Source organism: Pelmatolapia mariae, linkage group LG8 (assembly GCF_036321145.2).
Source record: "Pelmatolapia mariae isolate MD_Pm_ZW linkage group LG8, Pm_UMD_F_2, whole genome shotgun sequence".
In the NCBI taxonomy this organism is placed as follows: Eukaryota; Metazoa; Chordata; class Actinopteri; order Cichliformes; family Cichlidae; genus Pelmatolapia; species Pelmatolapia mariae.
Window position 1 is genome coordinate 10,918,804 of NC_086234.1, and position 20,366 is coordinate 10,939,169.

At 37.9% G+C, this 20,366-nt stretch overlaps 1 protein-coding gene across 3 annotated transcripts in view; it reads right to left on the reverse strand.

Moving 5' to 3' along the window:
* Window positions 1-228: 228 nt before the first annotated feature.
* The window catches only part of ptprea (protein tyrosine phosphatase receptor type Ea), a 58,592-nt gene continuing 38,454 nt past the window's right edge, over window positions 229-20,366 (reverse strand). For 2 of the 3 annotated variants that reach the window (XM_063482821.1, XM_063482820.1), the window contains exons 3-21: window positions 17,542-17,619; window positions 16,842-16,938; window positions 16,091-16,164; window positions 12,607-12,743; window positions 11,651-11,741; window positions 10,225-10,301; window positions 10,047-10,083; window positions 9,847-9,944; window positions 8,112-8,231; window positions 6,782-6,945; window positions 6,345-6,480; window positions 6,045-6,194; window positions 5,121-5,214; window positions 4,849-4,925; window positions 4,587-4,721; window positions 4,245-4,370; window positions 2,371-2,522; window positions 2,093-2,228; window positions 229-1,962 (exon numbers count right to left, since the gene is read on the reverse strand). In XM_063482821.1, the coding sequence (XP_063338891.1) occupies window positions 1,888-1,962; window positions 2,093-2,228; window positions 2,371-2,522; window positions 4,245-4,370; window positions 4,587-4,721; window positions 4,849-4,925; window positions 5,121-5,214; window positions 6,045-6,194; window positions 6,345-6,480; window positions 6,782-6,945; window positions 8,112-8,231; window positions 9,847-9,944; window positions 10,047-10,083; window positions 10,225-10,301; window positions 11,651-11,741; window positions 12,607-12,743; window positions 16,091-16,164; window positions 16,842-16,938; window positions 17,542-17,614 (2,049 nt within the window). In that variant the 5' untranslated portion in view covers window positions 17,615-17,619 and the 3' untranslated portion in view covers window positions 229-1,887. Of the gene's footprint in view, window positions 1,963-2,092; window positions 2,229-2,370; window positions 2,523-4,244; window positions 4,371-4,586; window positions 4,722-4,848; window positions 4,926-5,120; window positions 5,215-6,044; window positions 6,195-6,344; window positions 6,481-6,781; window positions 6,946-8,111; window positions 8,232-9,846; window positions 9,945-10,046; window positions 10,084-10,224; window positions 10,302-11,650; window positions 11,742-12,606; window positions 12,744-16,090; window positions 16,165-16,327; window positions 16,473-16,841; window positions 16,939-17,541; window positions 17,620-20,366 lie in introns of those variants that run through there. The other variant, XM_063482822.1, reaches the window with a different exon arrangement.

Below are 20,366 nucleotides of genomic sequence, written 5' to 3' on the forward strand. Positions count from 1 at the left end.
AAAGTTATAGTACTAATTTACAGTTAAAGTGCAACTCTGTTATGTAGAGTGAATGCAGTATTTTCTCCACACAAATATCGCATTAAGAACACCCCGCTGTCACTGATTCAAAAGCAAAACAAACAAACCAAACTGGCAGCTTAAGCTGTCTCCTGTGTATCTCACCTAAATTTGAAATGAAAGATAAAAGCTGTTGCATATTGAAGACATTTTTTTGAGACACCCGCAGCATTTTCAGAAGATTTTAATATTGCAATTTGCATTTCAAAGACACTGAGAGTCAAAAAAGGGATAGACCACCCACAGAGATAGCAAAGGCAGAGCTGTAGGTTAAACAGACTCACCTCAGTTTCTCAAAAGGGGTGCACGGACAGAAAAGGGGCCATGGGAAAAATAGACTTGGGTTGTTTCTTGTGCTTAACCTCACATCTCCCACAGACATATACATTTAGCACACGAAAATATGACCAATCACTTGACAGGTTCTTGCTGTTCAGCGAATTTCACAATGTTAGCACTTTGTCATGTCAGCCTATATTTACATACAGCATCAACAAAATTGCTAATGGAGTACCAGATGGATTTACCTCAGAAAAATGCACAGAAAAGCTCAAACATTCAGATACTTTCAAAAGAATCAAACTCCACTGGACAGTTTTTATTTAAAACATTCTGCTTCCTCATTTTTACCACTGTGCCAAAACAAACCAATGGAATCTAAAAGATGTCAAAGAAGTAGACGTAGATATAATGGGCTGTTTTTGTTTCTCTGGCATTAGACAGGCACTGAAGCACCACATTGGTATATTGTGGTTTTTGCCATTACAGGACTCAGGATTAATGATGAACTTCTGTTACTTCCCTGTATTGTGACTGTGCATCGTAAAATTATACTGCAGTTACTACATTTGGAGACCACACTTCATGTCTTTAAAAAGTACATATGGCACTAATTTGTGTAAAACTCTAGTCTAAAATACAAATAAAGCAGTAAACATGCTCCTCAGTATTACAGGTTCTTGGTAAAAGGCTTAGTTGTGTGCTTGTTAATGTGCAGCCACTTTAGCAAAATGCTTTTTGCTGTCTACAGACAAAAGGCAGACTCTAGTTATGTTACATCCATGTTCACTGCAGTTACACGACCTTTTGAGGTACAAAACGTTAAAGTTTAAGAATCTTTTGCGATTCTGCTACGTCTGTTGAACTTCTGCCTCAGTCCATATTTTAAAAAAACAAACTAAAACCTATGTATCGTCACCTCAGCCTTTGGTGCGTAACGTTATGCCCTCTGCATTATGGTTAATGTGATTCATTCATTCATTTTCAGACACCGTTTCCATTGGAAAAAGCATCACAATCGTGACGGCCATGTAGCTCGAGGAGAATGAAAAATAGTTTCAGTATCACCTCTAATCTCAGAAGTCATCAAAATGAAAGAATGTATGTGTACAATTAACTACAACATAAAACAAATATTAACATTCCTGCCATCTTCTCCAAATAAAAGAAAGGAATGTCATTGTCAATACATAAATACATTTACAATAACTACAACTTTTAAAAATATTATGTGGTCAATCCAAAATAACACAAACATTTAAAGTACAATATTATACAACAAAACTAAAATCGGACTCTGAAACAACACTTCATGACGAAGAAATGATCATACATGTTGTGAAATATACATTATTAATCTAGCTTTTTCATTTACAATTCTCATCGACTGACATACCATATATTACAGCGAGAAAGGAGCTGGAGTTAATGGTAGGACAAGTGCATAGCAAAATAGAAGATTATTTTAACCAAGTTAAAGAAACGCATAAAACTGACAAACTGGCTTTAGAAAACAACATTTAAAAACCATGTTTAAGGCAAATCTCATCATTTAAAATTGGCATAGTCTGAGAAAATGTCAACAAAGTCTTGTACCACCCTGTAGCAGAAGTCATATTGTTCCTGTGGGACGGAAAGAAAAACAAAAAGACAGATGGTTAAAGACGGACACATAATTGCCTACAAAATCAGCGACACTCGAGCTAAAGCGAGACATTTTTCTAGTGCTTTTAAATATTTGGGAACTACTCACCACTGTTTGGACCATGTGAGGCCTCTGCATGCGTAAACTCTTCACAGTTTGAAACACGTCCAGCAGGCCTTCTGCCTTGACTCGCTCCAAGATATTGCTCAGTGCAATGAACGTACCTGTTCGCCCTGCACCAGCACTGCAGGACAAACAAAGCACGAACAGTGTTTGCAATGCAAAAATCCTTCTATATTTTATATTGTCAGATAAAAAAGAAGACAAGAAATGTGACAAGATAAGTGTATATAATATTTATATGAATAGAGTTCTATGTGTTGTACCTGCAGTGTACAACAATGGGGTGGTTCCCAGACTGCTGCTGCTGTTTCTGCACTGCGGCGATAATGTCGATCATGCCTTTCCCCTCGGCCGGGATTCCGATCTCTGGCCAGCCGTGGAAGTGGAAGTGCCTGATCATCCTTGTCTGCTTCTCCTTTGAGAGGAAACCCACAGGCGGATGAGAGATCATAATATTGTTCAAATATGATTTAGCAGCATATGAAAGCGTAATGGCAAGTGTGACGTCAGTACAGGTTAAACGTGCAGCAGACGAGTGGTGGACATATGGGTGAGGCCCAGGGAGGCAGGAATGTACTACAAAGCTCCTGAGAGGTGATGCGGGTCGAATTAAATAAAATTTATGAGATGGGAGGCTCCCGCTTGATAACCCTAAACACTTCCTATCCTCATTTTTCCCTCTGGCAGCCCGGAGAGCTCAATATACTCACTTGGAGATTTGTTGTTGTTAGACAATTGTGTTAGATCCTGTCTAGCTTTACAAAGATAAAAATACTTTCAACTTTCTAAAAAAAAAATCCTGCTTTTAACTCATTTTTTAACTAACACTGTACTAAGCAACTAATCTGTAATTTCAACTTGTTGATATCTTTATACCATTTTCACTCATATCTGTAGTTTAAATGATTTGAAAAACATTGCAATACAGCAATTTAAAAAATATATAGTACACCCTTATTCAGTTGTAAGGTTTTATGTATCAGGACATAATAGAAAAAAAAAACCTTGTCCATAAGAGGTCTGAAAATAGGGTAAATACAAGCATACATGACAAAACATCAGCAGGAATCTTAGGTAAGCAGCTGCTGCTGGGAAGGGCTATAAGTTCATTGACAAACACTAAAGTGAGAGAGATTGCTGCAGTTATTGGTTTTAGCATTTAAAACACTTGATAAATGAAACGAGACAATACATAGTTTGTCCACCAGAGGGTACACACGTATTCTCTGTAATTCATAACTTGTTGTGTCAATAAAACGGTATTATTTTTAAACTGCATCACTATATCGTCTTAGTAAGGACCAATGAAACAAATCTGTTTGTTTCACGTCTGTAAAAGGTAATAAATTATCATCAGATATACTGACTTTCTTAAAAAAAAAAAAAAAAAAAAAAAGGAAAATCACCAAATCATCATCAGTATCTATCAGATCAGAACATTCAACACAGCCACCAATCTTCCCACCAGTGGATCTCCCAGCAAATTCATACCACGAGGACATCTGCTGGAGCCACATTAGCTCGTGCACAGCAGATATTCTAAAAGTGATTGGCTTAAAAATTCATACAGAAAGTGTATGACTGATGACTAAGAACCATTCTGAAAATGATTCTTAGTTATTTTACAGACTGCTTCTGCAGTTTGGCTTAGTTTCTTTAAATGACGTGGTGTAAATACATCACGTGGTCGTGTTCATCAGAGGTCCTATTTGCCTAATTTTAAGACGCGCTAATGGCCAGATGCTTTTAATTATTTATTTTTTTTATGTTATATGCTGATCGTGAAATTGCAGAATTGAAAGCGTGTACCTTCTTTTTCAAATAAGTGTATACCTTTGTGCACATTTTACATTTTTGGGGGTAAATTTAGGAGGGAATGAGGTGGTTCTGTTTTTATTTGATACTTTATTGTTTAATTAGGTGAGAATTTAGAACTTGTAATGGAGTTATTTTATGTTGTGTTGTGGAAATGGAAACAACTCACTTGTTCAATTTTCATATTATAAAAAACTATTATTTTATATAAAGGAATTGCATGAAGGATCAATAAAAGCCTTTATAACACGATAACTGATAAAGATGCAGAGCAGGCGTGTTACATTTGCCTGTATTGATAGGATAGGTTTCATTTGCTTACCGGAACAAAGGTGAGTACCAAGTCTCGTAGGCTAAAGGTTTCACACAGGGTGTCTCCCTTTAGCTCTACTGTGTAGTCTCCATAGGTGACTGAGTCCTCTGTCGGCCAGTATTGGCAACATTTGTCCTGCAAAACAGATGAAAATTTGTTTACTCACAGCGATGAATAAAAGAAACTGCAGTTTAACAAGTTAAATACTTGATAAATATGAACTTAAATAAATGTACAGTTTCGTGACAAAGGCAGGAAATCAGAACAGGGACGTTTTATGTTGTGTATTTGTTGTGTTTATTAAAGCCATCAATCATAGCTGGCTTGCAGCGATCAGTTACTGCAGCTTACCTGCTCCCTCTCCTGGAGCTCAGTGAGCATGACTATGGAGTGACATTTCCACTCCCACACCATTCTCCAAAAATCCTCCACTGTGTGCTGCAGAGGGCCCTGTGTGGCAATGTAGTAGTCCTTGTGTCTGTAGCCCTGAGTCACATCAAAATATAAAGGACTTTATCAGTATAATATAAAGCTTCATCGGTACAATTATTTGTGTTAACACAAATACCTTAAAACCTCAGAAAGAACAAATTAGGAAATAAAATATGCTCACATCTATAAAAGACGCATTGACATAGTCTGTGTACTCTTGACCTCTTCTCATGGAAAGAATTACTCTGTTGAAGTCATCTGAAATGGAAACAGTACATCATAAACACGCAGATTAAAGCAGCTCAAAAACATGTTTACATTAGTAGTATGGTATAGTAAGTACTGCAAGGGACAGGATTAGAAAAAACATTCTAAAGGCAGCTGCAGGCAATGTAATCTGCAGCTCGAAATTTGACATAAGTTGGTTATTTATATGGATTTCATCTTACTTACAGGGAATAATTTGCAGAACTCTGTTCTTCTTCATGTTGGCTGGGAGGTTTCCTGTTCTCATGTTCTCTTTCATTATGCGCATGTTGGTCAGTTTCTAAACAGGGATCAAGCAAGGAAAATCTAAATGTTACAACTTTATAAAATATTCACTGTCCTTTGGTTTATGAATCAAAATAGGGGAAATAAACTAAGCTACAGTATTGATGATAAATCATAATGACCATTTTGTAGCACAACTGAATTCTCGTGCAGCAATGGAGGAATGTATGCAAGTCAGGTTTATATGTGCAGTGGTGTGCTGATTTCTTTTTTTTCTTTCACATATTTCAGATACGTTTAGACAAAGATAACCAAAGGAAATAAAAAGGCAGTTTTACATCATGATTTAATTTATTAAGAGTAAACCAGCTATCTATGTGTACGTGTCTTGTCTAAACCTAATTTTAGACATTTGTGATCATTTGCAATGAGTTGCTCTTCTTTGCTGATTTTGAAGAAGAGTGGTTTCAGATCATCAAAATTTGTTTGATCTGTTTGATTTGAAACATGTGACAAATATGCCAAAAAAAAAGAAATGGGGAAGAAGCTAAGTACCTTTTAACTGCACTATATGTTCTTAGAAGTGATATGACTGAAGGGGATTGAAAAATCTAGAATTTTTTTTGCATTGATTATTAGTGTATATTTTTAGTGCTTGCGTGGGCAGGTTCATAGTTCCCAGAACCTTCACATGCTTCATAACATTTATGAAAAGTGTTTCAATAACTGACAAATAAAAAGCTTAATAAGTTAAAATGACTAAAAAAGAAACAACTGCATTTTCATTAGGTTTTCTTTAGAGATTTCTAGGTTTAGTCTGTAATATTGTGTGAGCGTTTGTTAGATGGGATCCTTTATGGGTCTGAATGTAAAAAGAGGTTCTACCTTAAACTCTTCCTCCAGGCCAATCCGATCACCATCATTAAAGGTGTTGTGCAGTTTCTGCAGATGACCTTCCAGAGAAGAAACATCCAGTTCTGTGTCTCCATAGAGGTAGTATTCAAGCAAGGCCTGATAGATGAATGAGTACTGCATCTGGAGTGAAAATACACACAGATGAATAACACACACTATGCATGGGCATAGTTGCAGATGATTTACTGTAAAGGATAATTCACATGTCCCACACACATGCCAGGTGTTAGCGTTACGTCATGTGGCTAACATAATCCTTCTCCAACTCACATCTGTCTGGATGAGTTGCGAGCGCTGCTCTCGTATCTTGGAGACAAACCCAAACACGTCAATTTTCTGCTCTGCGTGCATCATTTCAATCATGGCATCTATTACAATGAAGGTTCCCGTCCTCCCAACACCAGCACTGGAGATGGAAAACAAATGACACACTGAGCTGAGTGAACCATAATCCTCAGCTGACACTAGCACGTTAACAGACATCAGGAGGGAACAAAGCAACATCTGTGCTTGTAAACACATGTATTGCTATAGTCACTCCAAATGTTTCCATCTTTAGCAGAGAGATTGCTTGCCCACACACATACAAAGGGGATGTTTAAGCATAATATACTGATCTCCATAGAAACAAATTGGATAATTAAAACCATTAGGAGTAAACAGTAAAATACTGAACATTAGGCCACATTAGCTCAGCTCTTGCATACCTGCAGTGGACCACAATGGGCCCAGCGAAGTCTGGATTTACTGACTTGACCTTTTTGAGAAACTTGAGCATTCCAATTGGGGAGAAAGGAACTCCAAAGTCAGGCCAGCTGGTGAAATGGAGCTGGGTGACCAGGCGGGGAGTCTTAGCGGCATCACTGGCCTGCTAAATAGACACAAGAGGGGGGAAAAAGCCATTATCTCTTGTTGGTTGAGCATTCTGTTGAAGATCATTATCAACTCTGTCTTACTACCAAACCAGCTAGGGAAGCAAAAACAAACCCAATAATTGTTCCTCTAAGTGGTCTGACTGTTTGACTTCATATTTAATGTATCATCTAGTATTTAGTAGATCCCAAAATTACATGTAGGTAAATCCACCCCTACTACTGAAAGGAATGGCTTAATAAGAGTATTAGAGTTTTGGGGGATTTATATATTATAATGGTGCACTGAAATACTTTGAAGATATTGTGCAGCAGTCTGGAATAATTTTAGTTTTTCATATACTTGCAGCTTTATCATTTTCTGTTGGGGATCTTTGGATCTGTTACACTGGCTCCAAAAGAAGTAGAATGTCTGGATAGAGTTCTACTAAGTTATGGGAAGTGTCCTAAGGCTTCAGTGTATTACTATGTTATTTCAGCATATGGGTAACAGAACCATGTTTACCCCTAAGAATACTTGGGAAAACTACATTAACATGACATTAAATGGTTAAGAGTAGTTATTAAGTATATCAAAGCAATATCACAAAAAGTAAGTACACATCTTTTCCAGTTTCATTTGCTACTCCAATCTGTTAGAGATGTAAGTCTCAAGAGGGCAATTTCATTTATGTTCTGTGGTTGCATGACAAAGTGCAAGGCTTTTGTGAAAGTGTTACGAAAACTGTACGTGAGATTTCAGTTCCCAGTACCACTTAGCTCAAGATTGGTTGTTTTATGGGATTGGTAAATCTGGATGGGTGGTGATAAATACAATATATTGCTGTGGTAATGGATGGATTCTGGTTTATTATGAGTTGTGAAACTTTGTTTAATTCTAGCCAAGTGTTGCTGACAAGTGCTACTTTAGATGTGTCTAAAGTGCTCTTTAGACACATCTAAAAGAGTTATGTATTGAGTTTAAAGACTAGACAGGAAGCTGTTGACAAATCATGGTAACGCTAACCAGCGTCATGATGGCAACTGATTTTATCCATAGTTCTGGATATATTTGCTAAAATTTTAAGCCAGTTAAGTCTAACTGGACTATCAGAAAAAAATAACCACAATTTAAAATGTATGCATACTATGCGCAATAATAATAGAGTCAATGGTCAAAGCTTACATATTGCACACAGAACTTGCGTATGGTGTAATCCACCAGGACTGTGAAGTCATCGACCGCTACCCTCACATTTCCGTAAGTCCAACAACCCTGGTCTGGCCAGTACTGGTAACATTTGTCCTGCAGAGAGATGATATCCATTAATATTAGTATTCATTTTTACTGATCTACATAGCAAAATTGATTCTCTGGCTTTTGCCATCTTAAATATAAAGCTGTGTCTTTGTAAGTGGTGCAGTGATGGAAATTAACACGATTAGCATGTTTTTGATGGCAGGAAAAAACCAAATCTCCCAGAGAAACCCGGTTCAAACCCAGGACCCTCTTTCTATAACCACGGAGACGCTGTGCTGTAATGAATAAATGATCAAAGCAACTGTCTGTGACACATCTAAAAGAGTTTCCTTTATTAAGACAAACGGGTAACTTGCATGACTTCCGTTAGTATATGAAAGCGGTGAAACCACTCCGTATCTATTTTTACTTGATTATGATACTACCTTGGAGGACTTTATCACACGTTATATGACAGCTGATTTGAACACATTAACACCCTTTTTAATACTTCCCTATTTTTATTGATCCTTTGTTAATAAAGTCGCCTTTGCTCACAGTAAAAACACTTCAAGTACAGTGCTGTGAAAAAGTATTTACCCGCTTCCTGATTTTAGTGTTTTGCATATTTGCCACACTTCAGATCAAAAAAATCTTTAATGTTAGACAACAATAATCCAAGTAAATACAAAATGCAGTTGTTAAAATAATGATTAAAACCTCATTACATTTATTAAGGGAAAAAAGCTATAAAAACGTACCTGACCACGTGTGAAAAAGTAATTGAATCAAGAAATACCTTTAATAGAACCTGTTTAATAAAATGTGGTACGCTGAGAGCATCATGCTACGATCTAAAGAAACTCAAAGAACAAATACAAAATAAAGTCATTAGCATATAAGAGTCTGGAAAAGGTTACAAAGCCATTTCTAAGGCTTTGTGACTCCAGTGAACCATTATTCACAAGTGGAGAAAACTTGTAACAGTCATGAACCTTCCCAGAAGTGGGTGGCCTACCAAAATTACTCCGAGTGCACATCGCAGACTCATCGAAGATGTCATAAAAAGATCCCAAGCAACATTTAAAGAACTGCAGGCCTCACTTGCTTCAGTTAAGGTCAGTGTTCAAGATGAGGGAAGATATAAGAAAGACACTATCCAGTGCAAACTTTTTGTAAAGTTTGTGTACAGTTACATATTATATAAAAACAATGCAGCATTTTGTAAGTAGATCAACAGTCAAACATTTCTCACATAGAGCCAGGTAGGTTTGGATAGCTTTTTTTCCCCTTAATAAATTAAATCATTAATTCAAAACTACATTTTGTATTTAATCCGGTTATTTTTGTTTAATATGGAAACTTGTTTGATGTGAAACATGTAAGCGCAATAATAAGAAAGTAAATAAGAAATCAGGAACATGGAAAATACTTTTTCCCTTAACGTGTAGCAGAGAAACAGGCGTCAGACAAGATAACATCATCTGACACCACCTTTGACCATAACCAATGAAATCTATATTTAAATGTGCTTAAGGGAAACTTTACTTTTCACTTCCCTTGTCCAAAATGCAGTTAGAGACGAGAGTTGGTGGAAGAAGCAAACACTGTAGTTATAGCTGTAGAGACCACATGACAACTGAAGCAGTGCCCGTTATGAACAACATTTAAAATCACTTACTTCTTTTCTTTCTTTCAGATTTGTCAACATAACAACGGTTGATACTTTCTGCTCCCAAATCATCCGCCAGAAATCTGCTACGGTGTCTTCTTTTGGACCTAACAGATCCCCCCCAAGAAAAAAATTAAATTAAACCACAATTTAAAACTACATATATAGAGAGATAATTATGTCATGTTTCTAAATGCCCTATAGCTTACCTTGTGCGCCTATGAATTTGTTCTTTTCCGTGAAACCCTATTTTTAAAAAAATCAAAAATAAATATAGGATTAATAATCTTCACTGTTTTTCACCTGAAATGGTAGAGATCAGACAAGTATTTAAATGCTCAAGAGTTCAAGCTCAAATTCACTATTTTGGCACAAAAAAGGACTCACATCAATGTAAGAGGCATTCACATAGTCTGAACAGGGATTTCCCTCCAGCTCTGTTAACACCACTCTAGAATGATCATCTGCAATGAAAAATACCACAAATTTAGCAAAAATGTAACTTTTAAATCAGTTTACAATGTGTATCATTACTACATTATTAAAAATGATACTTTAATATATATATATCTATATATATATAGATATATATATTGAGAAATATGCTTTTGCTTTCTTGGAGATGGCTGGATGAGAAGATTAAAGCATGTCTGTGCAGTCTGAAGCCACAATCAGCAGACTTATACTGACTGTCTGACTAATTTGGCATTAAGCCTTAAAACAAGCAGTAACTTGCTGAAGGCTCTTGTGGTTTACTGTCATTTGTTTACAGTATTTGTATATATTTACAGCAGACCCTTATTCCATTAAACCTGGAGAAAGCTGAAAATACTGCACTCAGTGTATGTTCAAGTAATTCCCAATGTCATCGTTTTGGTATTTGGTCTCTATTTAAGAAGGCCTGAAACAGTTTTCTCTCAGTGGAGTCTGTCGAACTACAATGACCTGAGTGTTTTTGATGGAATTGGGTGTTCTGGCTCTGCAGAGACAACGCAGCTGCTTGCTGATAGCGCAGAGACGTACTGTGATTACTGATCTGCAGAGCTAACACAGCAAGGACTATATGAAACGCTATGACATAAGAACCGTAGAATGTAACCACCTTTGTTGTTACATGTCTGTTTACCACTTCCCCTTGAAATTAAGTAATTATTTATATTTTATACTATTCATCTGCAGCTCTTGGGCAAACCTGGTCTCATTATAAATTCTATAAAACCTGCATTTCACAAATCTGGCTTCAAACAATCACTAATCTGTCATTAACGTGGTCATAGCTCTGACTGTGTCAGCACAGCAGCCCCTCCAACCTGCTGTTCAAACTTTCAGTTTGCAAGGTGCAGCCAATCATAATACAGCTGGCGTAAAGCCTGAGTGGGGGGTGGAGCTACACCAAGGCCAAGCATAAGATGAGGATTATTCTGAAGAGCCATAGAAATATGGCTCTGTAGAAGTACAGGAAGTATATATTTCAAGTCTTTGTGATAGGGTGACTAGAAGGTTTGTATTAAAATAAGTGGTAGCTCTTGCCTTGAAAGCAAATGAACATGTTTCCATGGAATTCAAACCATTTATTTAAGGTGAAGAACAGTTTAAAAAAAACATAAACTGTGATGCATTGTGAAAATACAGCAGAAACTGCAAGTAAAAAAGAACTGTGATGAAACCACTTCATTGCAAATGCACACACAAACTCTTCTGAAGAATCTACTGTAGCAAGGGAAACAAGAGTATTTGAGACATGTGACACATGGGACAGGAAGCTGTGAGCTTGTAGGTGTGACTCAGAAAACTGAACAGAAAGTATACTCACAGGGAAGGATGTTGGGGTATCTGTTCTTCTCCTTATTTTCTTCCTTGTTTGCTTCTTCGTATGTCCCTTGGGGATTACCCCCTGGCAAGGACTGCAAAATAAAATGATAGTTTTGAATATACGCGCACATAATGAAAAATGATTCGTCAGCAGCTCACGGCCAGTGCATTGTGTTCTGCTCTATGCAAGGCTTTGTTCAGCCTTAGTGTAGGCACTTCCTCTGCTGCCTACCATAAACAGTTCTCCATTAAAAGCTGAGAACTTCAGCTTCCTCTGTCTGTACTGATAAACCGTCTAAATGAAATCATACTTCAATGTGTTAACATAAAGCATGAATCATACTCTTTATTTTGACGCAGATTCTAAATCATAGACACAAATAGACGAAGGGGTATTTTTCCATCTGTGTGGGTGTATGTATCAGACCAGTATCAGATCAGTTATGTGTCATGGGAGGTGCAATAAATAAAGCTCCCGTAGTTTTCCCTGAACAAAAATACACATGTAAGTCATGGTTTTGAACTCTTGCTCACATATGAACATGGAGAACATTACAGTTATGGGAAAACCCTTTCAGTCCAGTTTTGGATAGTTTGTGATAGTTTTGTTGCCACAACACAGATATGACGAAGTTTGACCATTGTAAAACATTTCACACAGTGTTACTGAGTAACACTGTGTGAAGGTTTAAAATGTAAGTAACTAAATTTCACCGGTAAATCATGCATAGAATTAGAGGTGGGGAGGCACTTGCAGTGTGTTTAAAAAAGGAAAAAAGTGAACCAATATTTCAACAGTCCTACAAATGCACATGAATGCACCATAATAGCCCTGCCTCACATGCCTGATGTAAGCATTACTCTGATTGTTTAAACCACACAAAACTGCTTTGTGACTACCGCTAACTACCGCTAATCTAACTTCCAGGAAAAAAAAATAGAAGTGGGGCAGCTTACATTGTACTCCTCCCTGAACAGCTTGCCATCATCAGCTGAGCGGAGCCTGTATTCCTCCTCTAGGTGGTCAACTGGGATGGGCAAGTATGTCTTGGAGGCAGAAGAGGATCTGGGCAGAAGAACCACCGTCTGTTGCTCTGTGGGGAGAAGAGACAGCAGGTTTATCACCCAACCTAAGTTGATTTCTTTGTTTGGTTTTAATATTTTGCCGTTAAATTATTTGTTGTGTTCAAATAAAATTTACATTAGCATCATTCAGCTTAGTATTTAAAAGTTGTCCGCTATTAATAAATCAAATTGGTGTCACTGTAACATTTAGCTATGTTAAATGAGTAGTTGAACGTAATTCAATGCAAAACATTTGATTTGGTTTATTTAGAAAAGTGGTTCCCAACCTTTTTGTCATGTGGCAAGGGAATCATATCTCAATTACTGATTTCACTTTAGGGGGTTACTTTGCACAACCTATATAATATTATGCAATATACTAGTTTCATATATTTTTTTCTACAGTTCACCTTATGATTACCACTCTAATTTTATCAGTTACTTTAGGCTATTAAATCATTGGTTTAACTAATAGCTAATATTTTATTTTATCAGATCTCATTGGCTAACTATTTTGACTGTCTATTAGCTACTTTTAGACAAGTGCTTTAGCTACTTAAACACTTTAAATAGCTAAAGCACTTATTTGCTAGCGTTACTTTCATAATTTCAATGGTATACTAGCTCCTTTTAGCTGACGTCTTGAATGTTTATCTGCCTTTAGCTGACCATGTTGACTGCTTAATCATTAGCCATGCATTTCAGCTACTCGCTAATGTTATTTTCAGCTGTAATTTCAACAATTTGTCTCCTTCTTTGTGGTATTATGACCATTTATCCACTCCTTTTAGCTGTTTAGACTATTCTAGCCTATTAAATAGCATTGCATATTCTGAAGACTGTCTGACGCTATTTAGTAAAAGACTAGACTAGTTCAGTCTACAATAGCACACCTTGGGACTGAAGCATATCTGGTTGGGAATCACTGAATTAGTTTACTGAACTGCTTTACAATGAATCAAAAAACAAAATCATGACCAAACTGCTTTTCACCCATATGTGATGCTGGTGCGTGTTTGCTAAACAGGAAACAGAGTGCAAGTACTGGATGATCACCACACATCAGACATTAAAACCCAAAAAACCCAAAAGGAACCCCAGGGAGAAACCATTTACACCATCCCACAGGTTTGCCAGCGCACTGGCAAGGCATTCTGTTAGCGTCACAATTTGCAAAATACAGACTGGAAAAGTACTGAGAGAGGGTTAGTAAAAGGTTCCTGATACTGCCACCCTGTATACTTGACCTGGTGGTATAACGGTGTATAACGACTCAGTACTGTATCCAAGCTCTAAAACATAACACACACATCACATCACTTGTAACACAGACATGTACAGAGGACAACACAGCACTGTGGTCAAGCATTGCATTTCATTCATTGTGATAATGTAATCCTCATAGATGTACTGTGTACAAATAAAAAACTTGTATGTATATACACTCAGAGGCCACTTTGTTAGGTACACCTGTTGAACTGCTTATTAACAAATATCTAATCAGCCAATCCCATGGCTGCAACTGCATTTAGGCATGTAGAAATCCTTAATACAATCTTGTGAAATTCAGGAAGAGCATCAGAAAGGTGATTTTGGAGATTCTGAACGTGTCATGGTTACTAATGCCAGATGGGCTGGTCTTTTCCCTCACAACCATCTCTAGGGTTTACAGATAATGGTCCAAAATAGGAGAAATTATCCATTGAGCAGCAGTTCTCTGGAGTAAAATGTCTCATTAATTCCAGAGGTCAGTGGAGAATGGCTTGACTATTTCAAGCTTATAGAAAGGCAACAGTAACTGAACCACTTGTTACAACCAAAGTACACAGAAGATCACGTCTGAACGTACAAAATGTCGAACCTTGAAGCAGCTGGACTACAGCAGCAAAAGATCATATACAGTGTCACTCCTGCCAGCTAAGAACAGGAAACTGTTACTACAATTCACACAGTCTTACCAAATTTGGACAAATTTGGATGATGAGTCTGGACTTCAATGATATTCGGATGGTAGGGTCAAGATGGCATAAACAGCATGAACAACAAACACAAACAACAAGCATGGATCCATACTGCCTTATATCAACAATTCAGGTTGGTAAAGGTGTGCGGGATATTTTCTTGGTGCAGTTTGGGCTCCTTAGTACCAATTACCACTGTTTAAAAGCCACAGTCTGCCTGAGTATTATTGCTGACCATGTTTATGCCTTTATGACCACACTGTACCCATCTTCCAGTGGCTGCTTCCAGTAGGATAACATGCAATGTCACAAAGCCCAAATCATCTATAACTGGTTTCTTGAACATAACAATGAATTCACGGTACTTAAATGGCCTCCACAGTCACCTGATCCAAATTCTGTAGCAAACGTTTGGCATGTAAGAAACAGGAGATTCACATCAGTCAAAAAGTCAACAACAACTGTATGATGCCATCAGCATGGACCAAAATCAAAATGCTTCCGGCACCTTGCTGAATCTATTCAATGAAGAATTAAAGCATTCTAAAAGCAAAAGGAAGTCCAACCAAAGACTAGCAAAGTATACCTAATAAAGTGACCAGTGAGTGTATAATGAATGTAGACAACAATAAGAGATAAAACATTTTAAAAAAGTGATACAGTGCATATTTTATAGTTTCATTATACAGACATATTACTTTAATTAATCAATCTTTCAAATCGTGTAGAATTTAGAATTAAAAAGCAATTAAGTACTGCACTTCCCCATCGAGTCAAAGTTTCAGTTTCATATAAAATTCTTTTCTAATATGACGTAGTTTCATGTTTAAAATTATTGTGATCGGCAGCAAGATGTCAACAAGATATAACAACAAATTTTGGGTGTGCTGTGTATTTTGTTTCCCCTTAGCTCAGTGATATACTATTTCCCATTTGGATAAATACAACATGCTCTCTACATTCCTCTGTACCGTTAGACAAAAATATACTTCCAAAAGAAGATTGAAACATGTTCAGCGAGTTCCGCGAGTTTCCTGTAAGAGCCGATAGCTCCTGTCATGTGGTACTTTACATGAAACTATTATGATGCCGCTACAAGTTGTCAAAAACTGCTCAGAGAGAAGAACTACCCTTTGTACCAATAATGTTACAAACTATTCTTACATACACTGTCAAAAAGCTATACAAAGTGGTAAAGATAATAGAGCGTTTTGTTTTTCACATCAACCACAGGAAGTTTAAAACAACCACAAGGCAATGGTGGGACAACCTGCATATACAGTTACAAATATAAAACCTCTTTGCAGCTCCCTATCGATGCATATCTTAATCTCTAGCCTGTTTTTCACTTTAACTTTCTCTTTCTGTGCACCACGTTTTAACTCTACAACCTACAATGTGTCTCACAATGTTACCTTGTTCCTCCAGGATGCCATTTGGTATCTTCTTGTCAACTGTTGTGACTACAGCTTTCCTCTGGTTTTTTAACCTGCAAGGAACAAAACAGAGACGTTACCGCGATGTAAAACACAAGAAAAGATGATGACATGGTAAAATCATCTACACTGTTTTCGTTTAACCAAAGTTCTTCATTGTAGTTAAATTATAACATCTGCCAAAAGATAACCTTGAAAAAAAGCTATCCAACCTACCATCTGAAACTTGAGAAGCTATTTTTTCTCATTAGCTGATGTCAAGGAGAGACAGAGTTGTAGTCTGAATGCGGTACAGAATTTGTTATTCACTCTGTTAAGTTGCCTACTTCTACTGTCACAGTCTTTTCTGTTCGAAGCATGAGAGGGAGTCAGCCTACAGCACTTCCTGACGGGGCTCCGCCTCAATGACTAAAGGAGGAAGTGTTTGTCACCGGAGCTCTGCCCCTGAGCCTGGCTAATAGCCAGTGAGTGAAGAGCAGGGAGAGGGATAAGGTGAAGTAACTGAATGAATTTCATGTCATTTAGACTCTATTTATTATTTACTATTATTTATTTATTATTTATTTTATTTTTTGTTTTGTCTGAGCACATACGTGTGTGTATTTACATATATATTCATATTTGTACATGTAAATGCAAGTATGTGTACTTGTATATATCGTTTTTTCTGTATATGTCTTAAATAAAGATACAATAACAATAACAATCCCAGCAGGGTGGGAGTTTTTACCTGAGGAAGTACCAGGCTAGCAGTGCGATGATGAGCACCAGCAGGGACACAACCAGCACAGTGGGGATGATGTATTGGGTATCTGACTTTCCTTCTCCTTAAAACAGACAGTGCAAAGTCAGGGGTCAAGTAACACCACCAACAAAGAAGCAGGAAGAGGGGGCAAGACTGATAATATATGTGCCTGTGTGCACAAATGCTCTGCAGCATTCACATGTGCATCACATGAACTCATCACATAAATACTTGATGAAGCAAAGCACCTCCAGTAAACTCTTGTGGCCACAGAGCTGATTTAATAACTGGCCTTAGCAGTATTTTGTCTATAGAGATAAACATCAGCATATTTCATCCTCCTGGAGTGTCGATCAGAAAACAACAGACTCTTAGAGTGGCGACGCAACCAAGAGTCACAGCCACACAGCCGACCATTATCTGTGTTTATAAAGATGTACAATAAGCCTTAAATTACTGTCCAGGGTTCCTGAAGTTCACTGTGATCTGGTAATAACAAGGCTGTGTAAGAAAAAAAGGCTATTATCAAGCTGATGCTTGCATTGCAGAAGATGCATTATAATTATATCTTATGGAAAAGCAATGAGTGCAGTGTGTGGGGATGGGATCTGGTCGCTGTCACAGATTGTTGAGGGCTGTGCAGTCTCACACATTAAGGTGGAACTGACCTTGTTTGTGCTCTTACCGTCATTACTGTTGTTGTCCACTGTTGTGGAACTGTTTGCTGTTGTTGTCGTGACAAACAAAAGTAGAACCATTGTGACTGCAGAAAAACAAAATGAAGACGGATATTAAATTTAGTGCCAGACATGCCTGCAAACTCAAGATTCATGTGGATGTGGGAGTTGGATAATATCACTATTCAGAGGTAACAAAAGCCATTGGTTGATATGAGGCTCATTTCTTTATTCATGACCGTTGCTTTCAGGAATGTGCTCATCGGTGCAAAGTTCTCTGGGACACAATGGAACAACACACTCATATCCTGGTCATTCATTAGTGCTGTCATAAAAACCCAAGTGTAATGCCAAACATGTCCACATGGTGGCACAATAGACCAGGGGTTTTTTTGTTATTGTTCTATGTTTGTTTTTTTTTAAATCTGTTAAAAAATAACATAGTTCCTTAATAAATCCAGCAATAAAGCATCCAAAGGTAATACACAGGCCAAGGAAAAACACATCCTTTAAAGCTTTCATTTAAAGTAATTTCATATGAAAGGGGTTTCACATGATGGTTAAGGTTGTGGCAGCACAATTATTACAACCATTTAGACTCATCGATGTATTTTCAGATTAGGAAAGAAGTTAGTAGTCTTAACAACTGTTTTCCTTTGGCAATTTCCAATGCAATTCAATTCCAGGATATACCAAGAATAGGGCTTTAAAGTTAAAGAAACCTCCCACAGTCACACCCCATGTGTGCCAGCAAAAGCACTAGATGTCATATGACGTTGAGCTATAAATGAATGTCCTATCCAAGTTGAGAGTACGATCACGAGGCATGAAATCAAGCAACGCACACCAAGAGGTTTCACACAAAACATTAGATACTCTACCTTTTGTCACCTTCACTGCTCACAAACACAAATGTTTGTTCAAATTCACAAATATACAAGACATGCACACACACACAGATTTTCAGATTGTCCTTGTACAGTGACATCCAAGAGTCGCAATTGAATGATCTTTTTGCCGTTCGTAGATGGAACCAGATAATTTAATTGATTCTAATGTTTGAGCAGTCAGACTGGATTCACATCAGACCGATTTAAGCACCTCTTTTAAAAAAAAAAAAGGAAAGAAAAAAGAAAAAAAAAAACTACTGGTGGGATTTAAAAACCAATAAGCCTTGAGATGTTTGCACCTTTAAAAAGATTTTTTTTTTTTCACCAAAGCATTCCAAAAGTTGGAATCTCAGCAAAGGGCACCAACACAGAGCTTCTATCACACCATAATGAAGTGTGCGCTTTCTCTCCCCAAGGCTGCAGGTGTGCCTGAGAGAGAGAGAGCGTATGTGTGTGTGAGGTGGAGCTTTGCAGCTGCAGTGAAAAGAAAACCCAGGCCAAGTGCATAGTCAATGAAGACACTGTGTTGAAGCCTCCACGCTGTGCCGCAGTGTCCTGTAATGGGTCCAGGCAGGACACCAAAGGAATGCGGAGGCAGCAGAGCAGAGACACCGACCGCAGTGGGGAGAGAAGGCGCAGAAGGTCCAGGTCAATAATATTTCCTGGAGCAATTAATAAACCCTGACATGTCAAGCCCCTGCTCTGTGGGGAAGACTGATGAGAGAATTCTAATGAGAAAAGAGGAAGAGGAGGAGCCCCTCCCCACCCCCGTTTCTCCAGCTCTGTCTTTGCTCTTATCCCCCTCTTTAAGGTCTTCTCTGCAAATGTCACAGGCTCGGATGAGGGGGGAGGTTATTGAGTTGAGTTTGTACAGTGTGTGAATCCTTGGGGTAGGCTTGGTGTCTCTGTGATGTGGAAATAGATTTGTAGCACCATTTGGGACTTTCCTCTACACAGGCTGCACTGAATTTTATGTATCCTGCTTCTGTCTGTTTGTGTATACGATGGCTCAGCAGGGACACCCAGCGGAGTGCTCACAGCCAGGCCTACGGCTGTGTCTTGTGGTTAAGTGTTGCTGCTTCTTCTAAGCTTCTCCCAGTTCTTGGCTCCCGTATCATCTCCAGAGATGTCACCCTGTTGTGTTTTTGCCTCCAACCCCCTATGTGACTCAACTACTCCTTTGGGACTACACGCTGTTCAGCTCCTGCTTTCCAGCTTTTCCCGTCTTGTCGGTGCAGTGGTCTCCTGTCTGACCTCATTAGCATCTCTGAGGAGATCACCAACTTCCTTTCCTCTCTTTTTGTGAGGACATTTCTCACACTATTATACTATTAATAACACTACCAACTATTACTCTGGATATCTAACTCAGCAAAAAGCAGTTGTCCTTTAGTTAGGGTCAAATCCTAGTCAAACAGTTATGATCACATTTTGTGTGCTCTCATCTGTGTATTGTCCTTTGTGCATTTACCACTCAGCAGCTAGCCACCAACCATTAGCCATAAAGAAAATAGGTCATGGGAGATGGCAGCTTCGCGGGGGGGGGCATCTTTATTTTCTAATAGGAGACATGTCCAACTAGCTTTGGGGAAGGGGATTGTCTTGGCCAGCTAGACAGCTACTCATTTCAGTGGCATGCATGACCCAGGTTACCGAAGCATAGAGTTAGCTCTGTGACATATTTGCTTATCCTGGGCTACAGAATGGAAGGCATCAGCTATAGAAAAGGAACAACTTGTGTAGATGGGATGTGATGAAAGTAGAGGATGAGATTTATATTTCTAATATAAATCAATGCAATATTAATTAAGCACCATCTGTGTATGTGCTGGAATACAGGAAAAAGAAATGCTTACTATATACTATGTATATATATCTATGTATAATAATATTATAAAAATAAATCACATTTTATGCTTACTCTAGTATATTCCATTTATCCT